Genomic DNA, 23,179 nt, shown 5'->3' with positions numbered 1-23,179 from the left:
TGCTAATCACCTAGTGGACTTATGCTATTCATTTAATGGATAACAACTGTTTGCACTTCTAAAGCTTTAGCCTCACAATATGCAATAAAAATATAGCTTGATTATCCAACTTTCCACTTCAACTTTAATTGAACTTTTACTACGCCTACTTCTAACTAGGAATGGAGGGAAGTATGGATGAACTTGGACTTTGCTAGATGCAATATTGTCAGTGACTCCACCCACCTAATACAAGCTTCTAAGGTATGCATAAATGATTTAAAAATCAATACCTCCTCTTCAATCCCATCAAATGGATGCAAGCTAAAAATTGAATATCAATTGAAGTTAAGTGCAATCACTAGCTTACCATAGAAGGCACTCCTACCATCAACAAGAGGCTAGTGGTCTAGTTGATAGCAAGTTAATTTAAGAAAACATCTACAATTTCTTTCATCCAGCTAAACTATTTGAACATGAAATGAAATCTACGACAAGTGAAAGATTAAGGAAACTATGCAACACTTAAAAGCAACATTAAGTAATCCACCATAAAAACCAACAATAAATTATCAATCACTTTGACAACATTATATCAACAATTTAATCAATTCTCTCCCTTAGCTAGCCTAATCTAATCTAACCTTATGCTCCTCCACTAACCGCTTTGTGTGTTAAATTACAATGAAGGACCAAGATCAATTCAAGATCAAGGACCAAGATTACTTTCTACAAACCCTACTTAGGGTTGCCATAATATCAACCAATTACATGAAGGCACTAACCTATGGGCCAATAAGGAAATTACAGTACTCTTGAGTGTCAATTAGAAATTGTACATTTGGCATGATATAGTTGAATGCGCTTGGATATGTGTAACTTGATTGGTAGAAGACGACTAGGTGCGACCTCAACTTCCTTATCTTGTAGCTTATGTTGGATTGATTTTTACATGAGATACCTTGTTGATGGTAAATCATCTTTAAAATAAATATCTTATATATAATGTACATATTATATGTAATATAATATATATTATACATTATTTATTATTATATAATAATATAATAATATATTACATATATACTCAAGATGAGTTACATATATGGTTATTATATTACTATTGTATTAATATGTTAACTAGTGATGTTTAACTGTAGAGACATGTCTCCTCCTCTCATATTTATAAGCCTTCATTTGCATTTGGAACACAATCAATACAATGGCATTGTTAGTACATTTGAAGCGATCCTAGAAACTAACATGGTATCAGAGCACCAGGCTGCAAATGTAGAAAACCGAGAATAAAAATGATAGAAGACTTGGATATTATAGAATTTCATGCAGTTGCTTTAGTGCCAGCCACTGGAAACTATTCTGAAGAGAAACATGGCGGACAAAACAAGGAGATTTAATTAAATGGAAAGAGGAACCAAATATAACATCGAATAAGGTGAGATGCAAATCTACACAGTTGAATCAAATAGAAAAATAATAGAAAGGGTCTACGAGCCACAATTGATACATGTAAGTTCTGTGGCATCTACATACCTCTTGAGCATGAGGGACAGAGAGAATTCAAGTAAAGAGACAAGAATGAATGATTATATATGTATATAAATTCGTGGCTTCCACACATAATTCAATTGGAGTTACACTTGTGAAGAAGAATCTTGTTTATGCTAGGAAAAACATTAACTGTCACCTACCATTAAAAGCTAAGATGGAGGTCTGCACATTTCAATGTCACATTGTAATTCATTAATGACTATAGGAGTAAATGTGAGCAACGCCATTCTTCAGGAATCCAATACAATCATGTCTAAGAAGGTAGAAGGGATTATCTGGGAGATATTTGGGAAAATAATTAATAAACAAGGTACATGGTTCTGCACATCAAACTAACAATATAGACAACAGGGAAGAGCAGCAAAATCTTAATAGTGTAGACTTTAACAAAACACAATGATTTTGTTCAGATCAAGAGATCACATTCAATAAATAATATGAATATTTCGAACCTAAAGAATTGAAAGCAAAATAATGTTAAAGCCAGACATTGGAAACCATTATAGAAGAATCAGAAGATTATTATACAAAATATATAACCTACAAATGTATCAATAGTTTTATATGGTCAAAATATATGTGCTCCGACTTGAGAGGGCGACCACACTACAAGTAGTTGGGAACACACATATCTTTGGCTATTTTCATATCATAGATAAGAACATTATTACGGAGGTCATTGTTCATCGAATATTGAAGATCCAAAGACGCAAGTCAATACATCTCAGAGAGTTACAACATAATGATACTTGGATCCCAATTCATAAACATTTGGAGATTATTGCTATCACAGAAAGTGGGTCTTAATAGTTCAACTATAGATGAAGGTCATTTGGCATATGAAAACGTATGAGACAGAGGATATAGTTACATAATGAAGGTCTTCTGATGTATGAATACATATGAGCTGGAGAATGCAATAATCAAAACAAAGGTCATCTTCTACCTAGCAACGACCATCAACATTGAGAATATATCACAAGGGATTTAATAGGGAATGATAAAAGGTCTGAAAATTACAAGGAAGAATATCATCGTAGAGATAAAGACATGGCTTACCTCTTTTCTGTCAAACTTTCATTTGGAATGTAAAGTTAATCCAGAATATAAGGCAACTTCAATTATAAGTTATAGCATCCTAAGGAACATATCAAAGTATGTCGCAGTCATTTCAAATATTAAGAAAGACATATTGGAGAGTGATTATACAACAGATCCATATAAAACCATAGCAAGCTACACATATGTACACTAGTTGTATATTATACACTCAGTGTCTATATTACAAATGATTATTGATGATAACAACAAATTGTTAAGAGAACAATAATAATTGATAAAAGTGGTAACAAATACAATGATCAATTATAAAATAATACAAAATGTGCTTAGAAAGAGATCTTGGTATTGGAACCATTCATAGTCAACTCTAATGCATCTTGCCATATCATTACTCATCCAATCTGAAGATTTGCTACAGAAGGAATCAATAGAGGACACTCATCTTTGGAAGGAATTTAGAACAAAATGGACTAGGCCTTAGTCTAGTACCTAGATTAAGAATATAGAAGGAGAGGTCCATTGCAAGTAGTTGAACCTAGTAGTAGTAAGGACATGTACACATCATTAGCAGTTGGCATCCCTTCTTCTGACCAAAAGACTTAAGTATATAGTGCCTCTCCAAGGAGATCTATTAAGCGAAAAGAAGGTTGATGCGAAAATTTTCAAACGATATAAGAATGGGAATCTTACATTGTAAGGGGGAATAATAATCAATGTTCCATTCCCATTGTTTACAATGGAGGCATTTTCAAATTTGGTGCATATGGATCTTTAGTGGAGCAATTAGTATCGAGAACATTAATGAGCAGATAAGTATTTATTATCCTTGAGCATTATATTTACTTGCTTATTGTAGTCTCTCTCTTATTTGTAATTCTACACATACTATAAGAGTTGTTTGCCTTGATCTTTTTCTTTGTATTTGAAGATTGATCTTGCAAGAAAAGAATGACACATTAGGTAGCTTATGACAGTAGCTTAAAAGAAGTTGTGATCGGGCTGGATAAAGTGAGGCTTTTGAAGCAAATATATTTGATGATTGAGATTATGACTATCTGTTTGCATTAAGATTGAGTATGACAGTTCTTTGAAGGCAACGAAGGAGATTAGAAGATTGATACTCAGAGGGAGTCTAGAAATACATGTGTGTGACTGCATGATTTTGATGGGCCTACTCTTGTGTGCATCATGAGGAAGTAATAACTTATCACCAAAAAATTAGGAAATTGATATCAGATTCAGAGGGAGTCCGACATGCATCCTCGGGCGAAGAGAGCCTCTCAGGAAGTAACTACAAGACCTGACTACCCAGGATCATTGTTCAGAGAGAAGTCTGAGGTGAAAATCTTTGTTCCACCCTCTAGTCGCAGCTATGGTGGTTCATGGTGGATATCATGTAAGTTACTGCATCATGTTGTTCTGATATGTAATGTGCTCTTGATATCCACAGAATATCATGATATCTTTCATTGACATATATAAACAGAAGGTAACCATTGTAAGGTGACAATCTTGTAAATGGTAGACTTGTTATTTATCATGACAAACTTCATTAAATTGTTGTCCTAGAGTATTGGAAATCATGATAACGAACAAACAAAAGGTAGCCATTGTAAGGTGGCAATCTTATAAATAGTAGACTTGTTATCATGGTTCTTTGGGCCGGATTTTGTTGGACACCATGATAATCAACTTGTTATGGTTCTTTGGACCGGATCTTGCCAGACACCATGACATAGTTACTACTATAGACCACACTTAAGGTGGTATTTAAAATATATGGAAATTTCTTCAATTGTGTGTTATGAAAGGTGAGAAATTTAGCCTCATAGTATCATACTGAAATGATATATCTTCGTATTCTTGAGAGCATAATGTGTTCTATGAATCCTCCCTAGCTAAGAGGGAGTGTTATGGTTGTAGCTTTTGTCGGATTGATTTTTACATGAGATACCTTGTTGATGGTAAATCATCTTTAAAATAAATATCTTATATATATAATATATATTATGTATGTAATATAATATACATTATAAATATTATACATTATATATTATTATATAATAATATATTACATATATGGTTAACATATTAATATTACATATATGCTTAAGATGAGTTACATATATGGTTATTTATATTATTATTATATTAATATGTTAAATAGTGATGTTTAACTGTAGAGACATGTCTCTTCATGAGTCATGTCTCCTCTCATATTTATAAGCCTTCATTTGCATTTGGAACACAATCAATACAATGGCATTGTTAGTACATTTGCAGCGATCTTAGAAACGAGCAGAGAAAATACCTCTTGATAGTTGACATTATGAAGCCTTCAATAGTGATGGCATATTCTCAGATTGCCTCATCTTCTCAATTTTTCTCCATTTTCATTCTTGGAAATTTTCTCATTGCCATGAGTTGAACTTGCTTGTACTTGTGAACTTGATGTTTGAACCTCTTGAAATGATGAAGTCTTCTTGTAGTTGGGCTTGCAAATTTGTTCGTTTCTTTTGTTCCTTGCTTTCTCGGATCCTTTCTTGATCTTAACTCGAATTTTCTTTTGATAATCTGGGTGTCGAATTTCCCTCTCACTTGAAGCCTTTGAGCATGACCTTGAAGTTATTGAGCTTGGTCTTGCTTCAGTCTCTCCATTGCCTCCCTAGCCTCTCCTCTTTCAACGACCACCTTGCAAGGCAAGAAAGGGAAACAAAAACATTAAGTTCATGAAATTGATAAGCAAAATCTGAAAGTCCTTATGAGATAATTAGGTCAAATCTGAAAATTGCCTGAGATAAATGAAATTTATTAACCTCAAGATCAAACCCTTTGCTCCTCTTCTAAATTTTTAACTCATTAATCTGAATATGTTGGTTCTTGTTGCATTTAATCCAGTGTAATTGAATTGTCACCATCCAATATTTTATGTTGATTTGATTTCTCTCACAAAACACCTAGCATTTTAGTTTGAATGGACTGGAGTTTAATCAAGCAAATTCCAAACTGCAATTATAAATTTGAAACCCTTAATTTGCCAAGCGTGAAATAATAATGGGGCTGATTGTATTTGATAGATTTCTTCGCTTGGAGGAGTGCAAAATTTTGGCTTATGTTGGGATTGGCATTACAAGGAGAGGGCAGAAAATGCTCACTCTAGGGAAATTCCTTGGTTTCATCACCAAGTCTTTCCAAGATTTAGACTCTTGCTCATTCCTTCTGGCTCCAATTTGATCAATCACACCCTCTACCTTACCATTAAACTTGTGCCATGGATGCTTCTCAAAGGGCAGAAAATCCTCATTCTTGGGGAATCCCCCAAAAGAGTAGCGGATTTGTTCATGCTTGTGGATGGGAAATACGAATGTGTGGGGAATTTGGAAAGGGGTGGAAAATGCTCATTCTTGGGGAATTTCCATTTAAACCCACCCTTCCATATTAATTTTCATGCCTTTTGATTCCCTCCCTCTTAAACTTGGACTTGGATTGAAGGGTTTGGCTGACTTATCACTTTCTCCTCAACACTTCGACTCCTAAGAGAATTTCTTTTCTAAGGCCTGGAGACTTGAAATTGTTGCTAATTAAGACTTCTAGACCACACACTCCTACAGCTGAAGCAAAAAAGAGGGGGACCCATTTGCAATGGACAATGGTGTGAAAACTTCACAACAAGACTAAACTATAAATTGATTATTGCATTGACAATTATGAAGATATTTGTGATACAAATTGCAGCAAATATATCAAAAGTTCAAGTTTGAAGTTTTGTCATATGTTCATCTTTTACTGCAATTTTACATGTTTCTCACTAACATTTAGCTGAAACTGACTCAATTCTGGAAAAATACTAATGAATTGATGTTCAGTCTAAATTTATTTTAGCGTACCGCTTATATTGTAATTGCTATGATGAATTTAGTAGATACAACAACTTATGCTCTTTACTGAATCATTAAAATGTTTTGGATTTGGTGATGATAAGTTACTGTTACCATAATGTGATAGAGAATATTGCATCTGTCTATTCTAGCTCTGCTATATGGTTATATTCAATTCGCATCTTCTTTTGTTCTTTGTCAATAATCTTTTTGGTTGGGATTCAATTTATGACAGGTATATTTAGATCCTCTGCAGTTGCTTGTGTCATGGTATTCTCTTTGGTAATATTTTATGCTGGAAATTGTGATGGGAAAAACCATTGTTGAAAGTATTGAATATTGAGTCCAAGCAGGCAAAATATCTATAATAGAATTTCTAAGCTACTGATATTGAGGCATCCTTTAATTGTCTAGAGGACAAATTACAGGGACTAGAGAAATTTTGAAGATGATTAAGGGATCATGATATTGAAATTGCAACAGATTAGATTTGATGCATTTAAGCTTCTAATGTAAAGCAGGAATATAATACAGTTTTCTGAGGTTGCTTCAGAGACTTGAAAGTGACAAGGTTGAATACGTTAAAGTGGGAATCTGTTGGTGACAAGAGGTTCGAAAGATTGATACCTCATATAGCACATAATCAAATTCTGAAGATATAGGGAATATTTGTATTAATATAATTATATTAGGAGACGACTGCTCTTCACTATCTAATAAGGAGGTGGCTCTCATGCATTGCCCACAAAAAATGACTGAGTTGGGCTCATTTAGAGATTCAGTAATGCTAGGTATTTTTTATAATGCTGAAGCTGAAGAGAATGGGTTTGAAAGGCTTCCTGATCATCTTCTGATAGAAGTATTTGTGAGGCTGTCTCCCTCTGATTGGGCTGCTGCATCTTGTGTCCAGAAGCGGTGTGCTACTTTATTTATGGGTGAAGGTTTATGGCAAGCTGCACTCACCAGGAGATGGCCTTCTGCTGGTAAGGAAAAGAGATGGCCTGGACCTATTGGACGGGGCTTAAGTAAAAGTAAACGGTAACAATATAATCTTCCCCCCCTTCTATATGTATTTGCAATTATAAAGGGCAATAGAACAAAAATGTTATTTCACCTCTAATTTAAGGTTTTAAACATTGTATGCATTCCCGTCTTCACATAACTTTTTTAGCATTTTGTCCAAGTTTTGAGAGACTTTTTAGGTTGGCAGAACTAACTAGAGATAGGATCATGCATATCAATCATTAAATTATATGTTCTTAGAATCTTAAGTGAATATGAAAAAAAATTGATACCAAGAAAGTTGTGCAAGAGCAATACTAACAAAATCCCAAATGTTTTAGAGAGAAAATAAATGGACAATCCCAATATAAAACAATAATTTACCTTGGGAAACCCTTATGAGGGAAAAACTGAGAAGAAACAGTACTTACTCTATCGACTCAACCATTCACAATACAATAAGGTATGTCTTATGTTCCATGGCATTTTGGTTACAGAGATGGGGGTTGTGGGATGGCAGGGGATGTGGGCGTGCGCTAGGGAGAGAGAGAGAGTATAACAGCACCAACATAACATGACACTAGTAAAATGAAGCTGGATGATGTCTGCAGAAGCATGCATATCAACCACATTCAAAAAATATTTGTTTGTTTGTACTTCTCACACAATACAATACAGGACCAGATACTGTGTACTCTTAGTAGGTTATGTTTAATCAAGAATTAAAATAAAAATTCCTCAAGATATGCATGAACATTTATTGTCTGTTAAGAATATAGCTTCATTTGGATTGAAAACATATTGTAAATCTAATTAAACTGATATAGATAATAAACATGTATATATATATATATATATATATATATATATATATATATATATATATATATATATATATATATATATATATATATATATATATATATATATTTATATTTATATTTATATTTTTATATAGTTGTGCATACATATTGTTTATTATATATCTGTAACAAACTGAGAAAATGATTTGCTATTCTCTGCATAGTAGATAATGCACTATACATATGAAATCGCCGTGGTTATGTGACCCGATTGGGCTCTATTCTATTCCAATTAACAGAGCCATTAATGATGTCAGACACCTTGTTAAATGATGGAAATTGAGTTATTGAATGGTCATGACCCTATGTGGCATAAGCCACGTAGAGTCATGCCCCTACGTGGGCATAACCCTTTTATATTGTATATTGATCAATTATGATATTGCAGAGAAAATATCTATCAATGGCATACGTAGTATCTGCAATAAAGAATCCTCTGCCTTGCATTCCATCTGTAATTGGTGATTCAATATAATACAGTTCGATTGGTATATCTGAAGACCACAGTGTGTATTCTGGTTTGTGTCTGTCAGTGACAGAGATTAATAAAAGATTTAAGTCTGAATCTGCAAGGATCATCCTATCCTATCCATTTAGCAAATCAATCAGAGTATATTTTTACTCTATCCGTGATCATCAATTCCTTAACATGGGTATCAGAGCCTTGATATTAGATAGAATTTAAACAAAATTGTTGAATCAACCCCAAAATCTCAGAATTATTCAAAACTACTTAAAAGTGCAAACATGGTGAACGGAGTTAAGTTAGAAGACAGACTTGATGGAGCATCAGACTTCATATCCTGGAGAATATGAATAATGATGGTTCTATAGAGAACTTGAATTAGAACAATATGTAGAAGAAAATAAGGCTATGCCAGAAAATGAGCCATATAAAACGATATGGACTAGGCATGACAATAAAGCCATGAAAATAATAATTGATTCTGCAAAAGATCATATCCTTTCATTTATAGCAAAATCTACAACTGCATATGAGATGTTTATGACCATTCAAAGCTCATATGAAATAAATAATACAAGCAGGTTACTTACCCTAAAAACACAACTCCTGCATGTTAAGATGAATAAAGGAGGAACAGTCACATCATATTTAATGAGAATATCAGAATTAAGATATCAACTTTCTACACTCAGAAACATTGTAGATGATTGAGAACTATCACTGATAGCCCTCAAAGGGTTGCCAACTACATGGGAATCCTTCATTCAAGGGATTAGTGCACGTCCTACTCTAACAAAGTTTGATCAACTAAAAAATGACTGCACCTAGGAAGAATCTCGATTGATTACAATAGGAATCATTCCTAATAAAGAGGAAAATCAAGCTTTAAATATGAACTCGAACAATAAAAGGAAAAGACATTTTAAGAAAAGAGGAAAGAAAAATCAAAACTATAAGAAAAGAGATTTGTCAAAAGTTCAATGCTACAAATGTGACAAATTTGGACATGCTCACATGTATTGTCCAGAAAGAAAGAAAGCTCTTGCCAACTTATTTGAAGTCAAGGAAGCTGAAAACTCACTATTCTTCCTCGCCTTAGCAAGTGAGTTAAAATCTAATAAAAATGCCTAGATAATTTATATCGGAGCATCTAGACACATCACTAGATTTAGAGATCAGTGTGAGACCTTCAAAGGACACTCAACTGAAGAAGTCACAATAGGGGATAACTCCACTTCCCCTTTGAGAGGAATTGGGACATGTTCAGTTCAACTGAAAACTGGAGTTACTGTACAACTAAAAGATTTCCTATTTGTACCAGGTATCAAGAGAAACCTAGTCTCTATTTCGGGCCTAGTAGATCAAAGGTATCACATACTTTTCAAAGAGATAAGGTTCTATCTTGGTCTAAAAATTCAAATATTAAAAATGTAATCTCTATTGGATTCAGGGACAGAAGTCTTTATTAACTATGTAACTCTCAAAACCTAGCCTTAAATCATGAAGTTAGAAAGAAAAATGAGATTTGGCACAAAAGACTAGGTCACTTGCATTTTTGTGCTCTACCCTCCATAGAGAAGATTGTGGAAGGCATGCCTAACTTAAAATCTGAATATGATGGAACATGTAAAGATGTGCATTAGGAAAGAACTCCAAAACATCCTTCCCCCACAGTGAACATAAATCAAATATTGTACTTGAACTCATTCATACTGACTTGTGTGGACCAATGTCAGTTCTTCCCTAGAAGGATACTTGTATTGTATTACCTTTGTTGATGACTATTCTAGGAAAAGTTGGATCTATTTCCTAAAACTGAAAGAGTCAAATGAAGTTCTATCCAAATTCAAAGAGTTTAAAGTCTTAGTTGAAAATCAAATTGGGAAGAAAATTAAGATTCTAAGATCAGAGAATGGAGGAGAATATACTTCGGAAAACTCTAAAGAGTTTTGCATATCTGTTGGGATTAAGAGGAGTATACAACACCATATAATCCTTAAAAAAAATGGAGTAGCCGAAAGGAAGGACAAAACTATCATTGAAGTAGCTAAGGCCATGATGCATGATCAAAATCTTCATATAACATTCTGGGTTGAAGCCTCCAATACCACAGTATACATTCAATACAGCTGCCCTCATTTTTTTAGAAAATGTAACACCTGAAGAAGTCTTCTTAGGAATCAAACCTGATCTAAGTCACCTAAGAATCTTTGGGTGCCATGTATACATTCATATACCTAAAGGGAAAAGGACTAAATTAGACCACTCAAGAAAGAAAGCCATATTCGTTGGCTATAGTGAATCTTCCAAAGGTTATCAAGTATACATACTCGGGTCAAGGACAATTGAACTCAGAAGAGATATTAAGTTTGAGGAAGATGTTGCATACAAGAACTCTAAAAATATAGAACCAAATGATGACCCCATCCTATAATTAGATGAAAGTTCTATGATTGAGAGGGAGAGTTATACAGAAGATCATGGATCCACAACACCTAACCCTAAGTATGACTCAAATCCCCCAACACCTAACCCTAAGTATGACTCAAATCCCCCAACAAGAAAAGACCATTATGGGCCAGAAAAATGATTGAAGAAAACGATGTGGCTCCTGATGAAATCTTTAGAGAAAATAAGGAGTCACTCATGTTATGTCACTCACACAAATGAGCCTACTCAATCAGAACCCTCAGATGTTGAAGAAGCCTTGAAATCTCAAGCCTAGAAAGATGCCACGATTGAGGAATATTAATTCATATTAAATAACGATGTTTGGGACATTGTACCAAGACCCAGACAAATTTGTTGTCTCCTCAAAGTGGCTATTTAAAATTAAACAAGCACCTGATGACAGTATTGAAAAACATAAAGCTAGATTTGTGGCCAGAGGATTCTCACAGAAGGCTGGAATTGATTATGATGAAACATTTTCTCTTACTGCTTGATATACATTTGTCAGAACCATCATTGCAATTGTTACACCCAAAGGGTGGAAGATGCATCGGATGGATGTAAAGACAACATTCCTAAATGGTGTCATTGATGAAGAAGTATACCTGAAACAACCAAAAGGGTTCGTTAATCATGATAGGAACACACATGTATGTAAACTTTAAAAAACTCTCTATGGCCTTAAACAGGCCCCTAGGGCATGGTATGAGAGAATTAACAGTTACCTTATTAAACTAAGGTACTCAAGAAATGAAGTTGACCCTAATATATACTTCAAAGAATCAGAGAAAGATATGCTAATACTTGTTTTCTATGTTGATGATCTTCTAATAATAAGGGAAGATCACCTTAATGTAAAGTGGAAACAAGATCTTAGATCTGAATTTGAAATGAAAGATTTCGGTCTCTTACATTACTTTTTGGGATTAGAAGTGTGGTAGAAGGAAGACGATATCTTCTCGAACCAAAGTAAATATACTATTGACATATTAAACAAATTTGGCATGATGGATTGTAAACCATTGTCCACACCTATGGAGACAAATCTTCATATGCTCAAAAGTGAAGCATTTGAATCTGAAGCTACAGATCTTACATTCTACAAATAGATATTTGGATCACTAATGTACTTAGTAAATACCCGCCTTGATATTTGCTATGCGGCAAACGAATTGAGTCAATTTATGTGTGAACCTAAGAAGATACATCTCATGGTAGCCAAACACATTCGAGATACTTATGAGGCACTATTGAACTTGGTCTAAATTATGACCATGTTGAGTTACAACTTCAAGAGTATTCAGATTTTGACTGGGCTGGGAGTGCTTCTAATCAAAAAAGCACTTTAGGATGTTGTTTTAGTCTTGGGTCTACTATGGTATCTTGGTTTAACATGAAGCAATCTACAGTTTCTCAGAGTTCTATTGAAGCAGAATACATAGCGGCATCTATGGGAGCTCGAGAAGTAGTATGGTTATAGAAGCTATTGGTTGGACTATTTGGGAAGCCCCTGAATCCCATAGTTATACACTGTGATAATCAAAGCTGCATTAAACTCTTTGTAAATCTAGTATTCCATAACAGGTCCAAGCACATACAAATTCCCTATCACTACATCAGAGATATGGTGGACATAAATGTTGTCAAGTTGGTATATATCAGCATTGAAGATCAGTTTCCCGACTTATTTACCAAACCTTTTTCAAAATTAGAAGTGAAATATTTTAGAGGTAAACTTGGTATGACTAAAATGTAAATGTAACTCCTGGGATTAGTTTTGTTTTATATATATACACATCTTTTTTAATGTTGAGAGTTACTATTGTGTACATTTGTATTATTTTATGAAAGGTAACAATCTTTTTATTGTATTGGATGTAAGGTCTCTGTAGTAGGGTGACGACCTTAACAATAGATTGACCTGTTATCATAGACTTCATTAAGTTGTCCTGGAATGTGCCGGTAATTAATGATAACAAACGTGTCATGATTGACTACATTAAATTGTTGTCCCGGAATGTGCCAGAAATTGTGATACTAATATTGTTGTTTTGATAATCATGATCGACTTCATTAAATTGTTGTCTCAGAGTGCTGGATATCATGATAACTAAAGTATCATATAGTTATGATACTCGTCATGGTGGAGATATGACATTTTGATCAAGTGTTATCTGATAGACTACATTAAAATGTTGTCCTGGAGTGTGCCAGAAATCAGATAACCCAGATCCATCTAGGATATGATCTATTCCTTGAGAACAATACTGTGATGAGAAAATTTTGACATTTTCAATCCTCCCTCGCTAAGAGGGAGTATTAAGAATATAGCTTCATTTTGGATTGAAAACATATTGTAAATCATAATTAAACTGATATATATATATATATATACACACACACACATATATATATATATATATATATACACACACACATATATATATATATATATATATATATACACACACATATATATATATATATACACACACACACACACACACACACATATATATATATATACATACATATTGTTTATTATATATCAGTAACAAACTGAGAAAATGATTTACTATTCTCTGCATAGTACATAATGCACGAAAAATATGAAATTGATGTGGTTTATATGTGACCCAATGTGGCTCTGTTTTATCCTAATTAACGGAGCCGTTAATGATATTGGGCACCTTTATCAAATGGTCATGACCACATAGGGTCATGACCCTACGTGGCATAAACCACGTAGAGACATGCCCCTATGTGGGCATGACCCTTCTATATTGTATATAAATCAATAATGATATTGCAGAGAAAATATCTATCAACGGCATACTTAGTATCTGCAATAAAGACTCCTCTGCCTTGCATTCCATATGTAACTGGCAATTCAATATAATACATTTGATTGGTATATCTGAAGACCACAGTGTGTATTCTGGTTGTGTCTGTCAGTTAGTGACAGAGATTAATAAAAGATCTAAGTCTGAATCTGCAAGGATCATCTTATCCTATCCATTTAGCAAATCAATCAAAGTATATATTTACTCTATCTGTGATCATCAATTCCTTAACATTGTCATGCCTATAAAGTTCTGCTTCTGTTGCAGCCCTATGGCATATGGTGCCTGAATTGTATAATAATAATAGTCATATTTTTAATTGATTTATCTTCTTTAAAGCATTGTAGATTCTCTTAGCAAGAAATTTTACTGAGATCTACAGTTTTTTAGCATGATATTGATGTTATTAACTTTTTTTGTAATTTATGAAAGTGAATTTCATTTAATTTAGTATAGGATATATGGAGGCATCTATAAGAACAGATTAACATGTTTGTATTGAGCACCATTACTATAAAAATGAATTACTCAAATGTGCTAGTATTTTTGAGAAGTGCAAGAATCCATGATCAGCAGAAGAGAAATCCCACACATTCAATAGCTCAGACACACAAAAACATCAAGATATTGGTGGATAAATTAAGGACAACCCAAAAATATAATGTGCTTAATATGGAATAAGATTTAAATTTTAATGACGAGATTTCCTTTTTTGTATAAAGGTGGGGCAAATATCTCCATATATATACCGTTTTCTAATAATTTGAAGGTCAAGAACACTCGATAAACCACTACACAGACGTTTATCTCAGTTTTTTTGTTTTTATGAATATCGGTGACTCCACAGGGTCTACAACATGGGTCTTACAACTCTTTTCCCCCAGATAACTTCTAGGTCCTGGAGGAAAATGATGTTTACAAGCATCAAACTGTACTCCCAAGATCCTTGACAAAAAAGGAAAGATGGAAGTTGACTTTATTTTGCCAAATCTTCCTTTGAGAATCCCTCTAAAAATGAAGCCACAATAAAACATGTCACAAAAGAAAGGTTGCATTACACAAGCATCCCTTCTTAATAACAAATTTGAAATTTCAATCCAACAATTGATGAGAAGTCAAAATGCTAAAGCCAACTATGACCTGAACACATTCATTCACCCTGAACCACTTGAATAATGTTTCCATAATTTTACAGTACTTGAATTGCCTATCAAAATATGTCTTTAGAAGAATAATGGAAACAATTCTAAGCCAATTGTGATCCACTCATTGGATCACCAAATGATTTTAACCGTGTGCATGAACTTTCAATACCAGCATGATTCACAGTTCCATACCCAAAATGAAGTCAAGCACCTACCTGCCATCTACCAAATCACTTGAGAAATGGTTTAGGACCTTACAACCTTGAAATCTGTTGAAGATTGTAGCTATGATTTAGATCTTTATCTCTTATTTTATGTAATAGAAATATGACCGTTATGGTCATGTTCAGCTGAAGAGGACATTTATGATAATATGTTACGTGTCATGCAAAGAGGCATGCATATGGAAATATGAAGAGTTTTATATTTGAAAATTGAAGAGACCTTCAGTTGTATAATGAAGAGTCTCCCAATACTTTATATTCGTTGTATCAAGTGAAAAGCATTGTACTCAAACATATTATTATCAATAAAAGTGATATTTTCATGGTGTGGCTAGATTTTTCCGTTCATGTGGGAGGGTTTACTCAGCATAATCTCTTGTGTTTGTTGTACCTCTTTTATACTTCCTTTTGTTGTTTATCCTTAATTTTGGGCAAAACTTAACATGGTATTAGAGCCAATTTTGGATAAATGCAATAAAGAAGTCATGTATCTGTTTAGATTGCTTAAGAATCTATTAAGGGAAAACAAATGTTCTTATCGATCTACAAGAAGTAAGATTGAACTTGTTGGAGAATGAGGGATTTGATTTGGTGCACATACTCAAAGTCTCAACGCTACAACTGAAGGTCGTATTCGTTATGTTGATGTGTTGCTAGGGCAGTGCAGTGGCCACATACTACCAACATCGTCACATCGAAGGCCATGAAGCATGCAGTTTGAATCTCGCTAGGTCTCAAGGGCATGGACAAAATGCTTTGCATTGCTTGCACCTCTTCAGGCAATGTTATCACGCCATCGATGGTGCCATCAGTCAAAAAAAAAAGAGGTATCTCATTCAGTCGCTAAAATACCTATAGAGCTTTCAAAATCTTGCAATATTGTTGTTGGTAACGGCTTGCCATCAGTTCTTTAACATTGCATGAATTTATTGTCTAAGGGTGTCCATCCTATCATTATGTCATAGGCCTTTCTTAGAGCCTTTGAGAAGGCTGTCGAGGTCTTTTTCTGTCATGGCTACTCTTGTCATAATGATGGACCATGATTCTTTGATGATAAATTAAAGCACTTTTGTGAACAATGTATATGTTGTGGTACTCATGGTACTGCAAAGTTGATTGACTTGATTGTCATCGCTACCCCTTTCTATGTTCACAAATGCCATCTTCATGTGGCTCCATGAGACGAGAAGGGAACAACACATTCTATAACATAATCTTGCTGGTCATATCTATGGTGTATTTTCTTCGTATTGATACATTTTTTAAAGACATTAGTTTTTGCGTGGAGTTGCTTCATTTCCATCTTCTTGACACTTCACTTTGCATTCCTTGGCATCGTCCAAACATGTGTTATGCTGGAAAAATTTGTCAACAAAATTACTATTGATCGAGTAAATTGATCAGAATGGTAGAGAAACCATAACTCGTGAATGTTCTGTACTATGGAGTGTAAAGCTTGCCTATCGAGTATTGTGAATTTGGCCCTGATTTTAAAAAATGCAAGCTACAACTCATACAAAATGCTCCTCATTTGTATCCAGAACTACTTTTAAAAGTTCTTGAGGACACTGACAAGACCATTGAGAAGCTTCAAGGCATTCGAATTTTCGAGGAACGCAGTGATGTCGGTGCATCTTCCGGATGCACATGAAGAAGATGTATGCAAAGATGGAGGAGAGGAGATTGAATGGTGAATCAAAACTAGATTCTGCAAATCTTTAGGAGTTGCATTTGTACATTTCTGGGATTGTAGGGGAGGAAATCCCCCACAGTCGACAGTCTTGACATTATAGAGAATGTGGCCACGGAACTTTGATTGAATTTCTGAAGCAAAATGATTATCTAGAAATATCTTTGTGGAGTTGGGAGAAGAGAACATCTGGAGTTTTTGATAAAACCACCAATTGTTGGAATATTGAGAGCTCTATTCAAGATAGGCTTAGAAGACTATCAGGTGTTGCCGTGAGTGGTTTTTGGCCCTACGAAGACATTTTCATCATCAGCTTATGTGTGGATTTTGCTCATCATGCAACGAAGGTGCACAATACATAATTTAATTTCTCCATTTTTAGTAGGTTCTTGCAATTGGCTTGGTCAATTCACCATCATGACCCTTGTGAGACGATAGTGGGATTTGAGGGTCTGAGTTGTGGGGTTGTAAGCTATACAACATCCTATGGTGTGTTTTGGCTCCGTTTGAGGAATTTACTATTTATAGTAAGTATAGTAAGTTAACACTTAGTTCCAGTGAGCTCAGTTGAGTCAGAGGAGTTGAGTGATCTTCTCAGTTTTTATTTTGGGCTTCTAGTTTGGGCTCCAAGAATCTTGGAGGGAGCGTCTATTTATAGGAAGTCACTCCATCAAGTTCATTCATTGTCTTTCTTCATTAGGATCGCTCTGGTGTTGTTAGATTTTGATTTTGATGCTTCTTTAGTTGTTTTTGCAAGGGGGGTGAATTATTATTATTATTCATCTAAATATGTTTAGGTTGCTATTTTTGTTGGTGTTGTGTGTTGGTCACCTTAGTATCGTAACTCGTTGGAACCAGGTTGAAAAGTTTTAAATAGTGGGCACAAGAAACAATGGCCTTGTGTGTCAGAATATTATGTTATGGTGGAAAAGGTCATTTTTGGGAGCCAAAAGCAACTAATAAATTATATTATAATGACACTTTATTATATTTTAATGTTGTGTTGAGGAAGCTTCTTAAGTGGAGTTCATTTGGGAAACTTGTGTCATTTGGAGATTATTAATATGAGCCCATTCGATGAGAAAACCATCCAATCATTTCATTATCTTATATTCCTTCGTCATCTTTGTGATGTTTTCCTTAAGTCTGATTTTTTGTGCCCTTGCTGAAATATGAGGGTTTGGGCTCTACAGCTGAAGTATTGTAGATTCAATTCTAAGAATTATTCTGAGATTGCTTGGCAAATTGTGCTGAGATATACAATTTATCATTCCTCCTATTGTATTAATTGTTGCTAAGGAGAAGTTCTTTGTTGCTGAAGAATTGGTTGATTTGTGAGTGTTTTCAATACCTGTGATTTGCTTGAAAGAGACTGGTAAATGCATTTGAGGCTGCCGATCCAATCTGTGGCAGTGCTGGGAACAACCTTGCAATTTGTTTCAGAATTACCTGCAAACAATTCTACAGGCTCACTGTAAACAACTTGGGAGCCTGTGATTTGAATTATAAATCTGGCATTAAATCTGGGAGTTCAGATCAGGTCGGGGGCCAATGATTTATGTTTAGGGCCTGCGTAATTTCCAGCATGGCCTGTGATTGCAATCAAGGCCTGCGGCTAGCAATATTAGCCTGCAATTTGAGGTTGAAGTCATTGTTTAGGTCAAGGCTGACCTATTCTTGCAAACAGAAGCAACAATCTGTTTAAGGAAAGAGAGCATATGCATTTGGTGGCTTGATTCTTATTCATATTCAGGTGCCATAATTCTGATGTGTAAATTTTGATTGCCTAGAATTGAATAAAGTTGCATACTGGATTCTCAAGATCAATTGTTCACTTCAACATTTATTTCCAGTATTTTATTTTCACAATTTATTAATTTCATTGAAAAAACCCAAAAAAAAAAGAACTTATATTCCCAAAACAACAAAAAAAGAACAAAAACATCCATCTATATTTCAGCCTTTTCAGTCAGGGGTAAGACAAGGTCTGTACACATAATGAGAAGTGGACGACAATAATCATTCTGGACATATACATCAAGCAGTGTAGGGATCCTCACTTGCAGTAGTAGCACCATTAATTAGTACTCAATTGTTTCTCGTGGGAGTAAACAAGATAGCAGCATCCACGGTTGGATTGGAGTTTGCATGTTTGATGACTACTGAACAAACATGGACTGAAGAGTTTGAAATATTGGAATCTATTATTCACATTGTGTGTCATCACCAGAAGGAAGGAAGACTCAATGCCATTCTTGATCAAGTAGCTCAAACCAGTAACTGGTGACATAATTTTTATTGGTTGAGTTTATCTTATGAAGACTATTAGAGATAAGTGCTCTATCTTTGAATATTAATCTTGAATTCTTATTACATCACTAGGAATAGTGTATGTCCTTCCTTTTGATCTCTATTATATTTGATTTTATGAGTTTTTGATACATCTCTTGATTGTAGAATGCAACAAGAAGCAATGAGATGAAGAGGATGCTTTGATGATACATATTTAAAGGGAGATGTTTAGCTTCAGAGGGAGGTTACATCAGCCATCCTATTTTGGTGATCAAAGCCTTCCCTGCTGAGATGGAGTCTTTGTTGATAGAGAATCTCAGTCATTTCTATAAATATGTTCATAAGTCCTCTATGTGAAAAGCTGGAGGTGCAATCCTTGTTAATGAGTTCTTCTCTATGAGAGAAGTTCAAGGTGCAATTCCTTGTTAATGAGTTCTTTTCTGCGAGAGAAGTTCGAGGTGAAATCCCTTGTTCCACCCTCTGCGAGTGGGTATGGTGGATCCATCCTCTGTAATGGGGCATGGTGAAAATGCATTCTTCTCAGGGAGAATTTTGAGGTGAAAGCCATTGCTCCACCTTTTGCGAGTAGGTACAGTGGACCACTCTCTACAAGTAGACATGGTGGAAATGCATTCTAAACTGGAAATAAGTTGAGGTGAAAATTGTCGTTCCACTCTCTGGGAGTAGACATGGTGGAAATGCATTCTTCACTGGGAAAAAGTTGAGGTGAAAACTGTCATTCCACCCTTTGCAAGTAGGTATGGTGGACCACCCTCTATGACTAGGCATGGTGGAAGTCAAGTGTGTGACTCCATGACTTCAATTTTATGTGCTTATGAAGTAACCATGGTGAACATCTTATGCTGAGATAACATGTTTTATGCGATGTGAAGTTATCATTGACATCTTTGATTGCATTTGTGAATGCTTGCCATAGTAAAGATATCTTTCTTGCTAAGAGGTAGTGTTGAAGATTGTAGCAACGATAAAGATCTTTAGCTCTGATTTTATCATTATGTAATAGAAATATGACCATTATAGTCATCTTCAGCCGAAGAAGACATTTATGATAATATTATATGTAGAGACATGTGTCATGTGAAGAGGCATGCATATGGAATATGAAGAGTTTTTAGTTTGGAAATTGAAGAGACATTCACTTGTATAATGAAGAGTCTCTCAATTCTTATATATATTGTATCAAGCGAAAAGCATTGTGCTTGAACATTTTATTATCAATAAAAATGTTATTTTCGTGGTGTGACTGGGTTTTCCTTCATGTGGAAGGATTTTCCCTTGACAATCTCTCGTGTCACTCGTACCTGTTTTGTTCTTCTTTATTGTTGTTCGTCTTTAATTCTGGGCAAAACTTAGCAAAATCATTTGTAAGTCAACAAGCCATGATCCTATCCATAGTCTTCAAAGCCAAAACAACCCTCCTACCAATTATGATAAAAACTTCCTAATTGCAGTTGAGTGGATGTCAAATTTAAACTGGTTGCTTCAGGCCCTAATTGGTAAAATCTGAAAACATTCATTAAATTCATCTTTGACATTCTTAATGAGGAATACAAATATATGATCACATCTGGGAAATGAACACTTCCCACCTCTAGAACGGATTATAATCTACAATCTATCAACAACAAAGCCACTACAAGCTTTGTTGAATCTCTACTCCTTTACAAAGAAGCCACTGCTGAAAGAATGCCAAATGACAACCAGACACCACCTTGTCTTGCTGTCATATCTTTGCACCAAGTGGCTACAAAGGACCAAGTTGTAAAGGAATTTTTACCTAGGCCCTGATAACATGAGAGAAGTAAGAGCAAGATCCCATGATCCACACAAAAGAAAACCTGGACATTTTATTTCTTATTCACACAAGAGAACACCAAAATATCAGCCGAGGCCCATAAGGAGCCCTGGAACATGGTCTAAATTTAATATGGAACCCCAAAAAATGAATGATGATATGTCTCATTGTGTCGATATAGTTGGGAAATCCCTTGAACATGCATCTATTTCTAATAATGTTTAGGGATTTTCAAACACTATTGCTTACTATACTGACATCAATCTCAAAATATACCAGAGTTTCATAACTCTATGGGCTTGATGAGGTGACTTTTACAACTCTTAACATTGGGGTGTGAGTGTGTCTTAGCATGGACTCTTATTCAAAAGGATAATATTTAGCACAAGCTAAGTCAAGTCAGTACACTTCTCTTGTCCATAGCCTTATTTTGATTTGATTTCTCTGATTTCTGTAATATGAATTCCAATATAAAATATAGATTTGATATCCTGCCATCATCATATGTATTATATTCATGCATGTTACATCTGTATTATATTTGTGTATATCATATTTTTGCAATTAAAAGGAAAAGTTCAAGCACATTGTATTATTTTTTTCTGCTTTATATGGTACTCACCAGGTTATCACTCAAGGATTTTTGTGGTGATAAATTTCAGTGTTATAGAAAATAATCCTAAATAACCTAAATGCACGCACAATCATTTCAGGAGATATACGGCTTTGTATGTCAGTAAGAATATATTTCCATTCAGCAGCTTGGATGGAGAGATTGATGAGCTTGCCGGTCATACTTACCTATTTCTTAAGGAGCAGCTTGAGCTATCTGTTACACCTGTTTCATATGGTTTACTTCATGGAACTATTATTGGTATGTTTCCATTTAATTATTTTTATTCTTCCCAAGGAATCTGATCTTTCACGTATCTACCTAATTGAGAAACTTGCTATTTTTGTGACAGTATTCAGATTTTGAAATGTCTGAATGTATTAGATATGAAATGCTATGAATTCATAAGTATCATTAAGTAATCAAAATGCCGATTCTCATCATATAAATATCTTGTGTTAATTTTTAGATCTAACAATGCTGCTTTGTGCAATATATGGTTCTGCTTGACTTGATTAATGATATATGTTAGATAAGATGAAATTGTTTTGAATAGTAGCAGCTATAAATTTTTATTGGCGAATTCCTCGGAATCATAATCTGTGCAGCTTTTGTTTATGCCCATCCCCAATACTAAAGACAGCTGTTATTAGACAGGAATCTAATATCATTTTGATTGGTCTTCTCAGGATTTCATCTATCTTACATTACTGGAATTTTGTGAGTTCAATGGCATTCTTGGATTTTACTTTGTCCTGAAAATGAAGGATTTGAAATGCATTTCAAAATCTAGAATAGGTTTCATCCAGTGTTCTATAACTCACGGGGAGTTATGCGAGTTTAGGTGGGTCGCAGGCTGTGCAGTCGCTGGCGGGTTTTCATGACCTGCAGCCATGACTCAACAGGTCATGGCCCATGGACATGCCACGACTGACCAGAACTGACGGTCATGACCCACACATATTGCAGAACGAGGTTTCTTTATCTTAAAGCTACAGTAGTTTATAGTATTATACTTACTTTGATATGCTAGAGGAAAAGCTGCAATGCTTCTCTGTGAGCCCCCAACTTTAACAATATATGATTAGTGCAGTAAATTTGCTCAATCACTAAGCTATGGCTAGTGCAAGATGCAAGGCATAGCCCAGAAAATAGCGCATTACAAGTTTAATCAACTACAATACAGTTTAGATTGTCTTATTTTTATTTTGTATACTGGATCCAATTATATTTTCACATGATTTTCTAGTCCTGGGTAGGCATCTTGTATTTGTTGAAGATAGATG

The 23,179-nt window shown here is 34.6% G+C and overlaps 1 protein-coding gene across 1 annotated transcript in view; it reads left to right on the top strand.

Annotated features, from left to right (window-relative positions):
- The window catches only part of LOC149571097 (uncharacterized), a 42,575-nt gene that overhangs the window by 2,194 nt on the left and 17,202 nt on the right, over positions 1–23,179 (top strand). Inside the window, exons 2-3 of the mRNA XM_089812652.1 lie at positions 6,724–7,526; positions 21,994–22,154. Of these exons, the coding sequence (XP_089668778.1) occupies positions 7,222–7,526; positions 21,994–22,154 (466 nt within the window). The 5' untranslated portion in view covers positions 6,724–7,221. The remainder of the gene's footprint in view (positions 1–6,723; positions 7,527–21,993; positions 22,155–23,179) is intronic.

This window comes from Cupressus sempervirens, chromosome 2, assembly GCF_028749045.1.
Source record: "Cupressus sempervirens isolate cs-2001-9-10 chromosome 2, ASM2874904v1, whole genome shotgun sequence".
NCBI lineage: Eukaryota > Viridiplantae > Streptophyta > Pinopsida > Cupressales > Cupressaceae > Cupressus > Cupressus sempervirens.
Note: the sequence above shows the minus strand (reverse complement) of the source record. Positions and strands in the feature narration are given on the sequence as shown.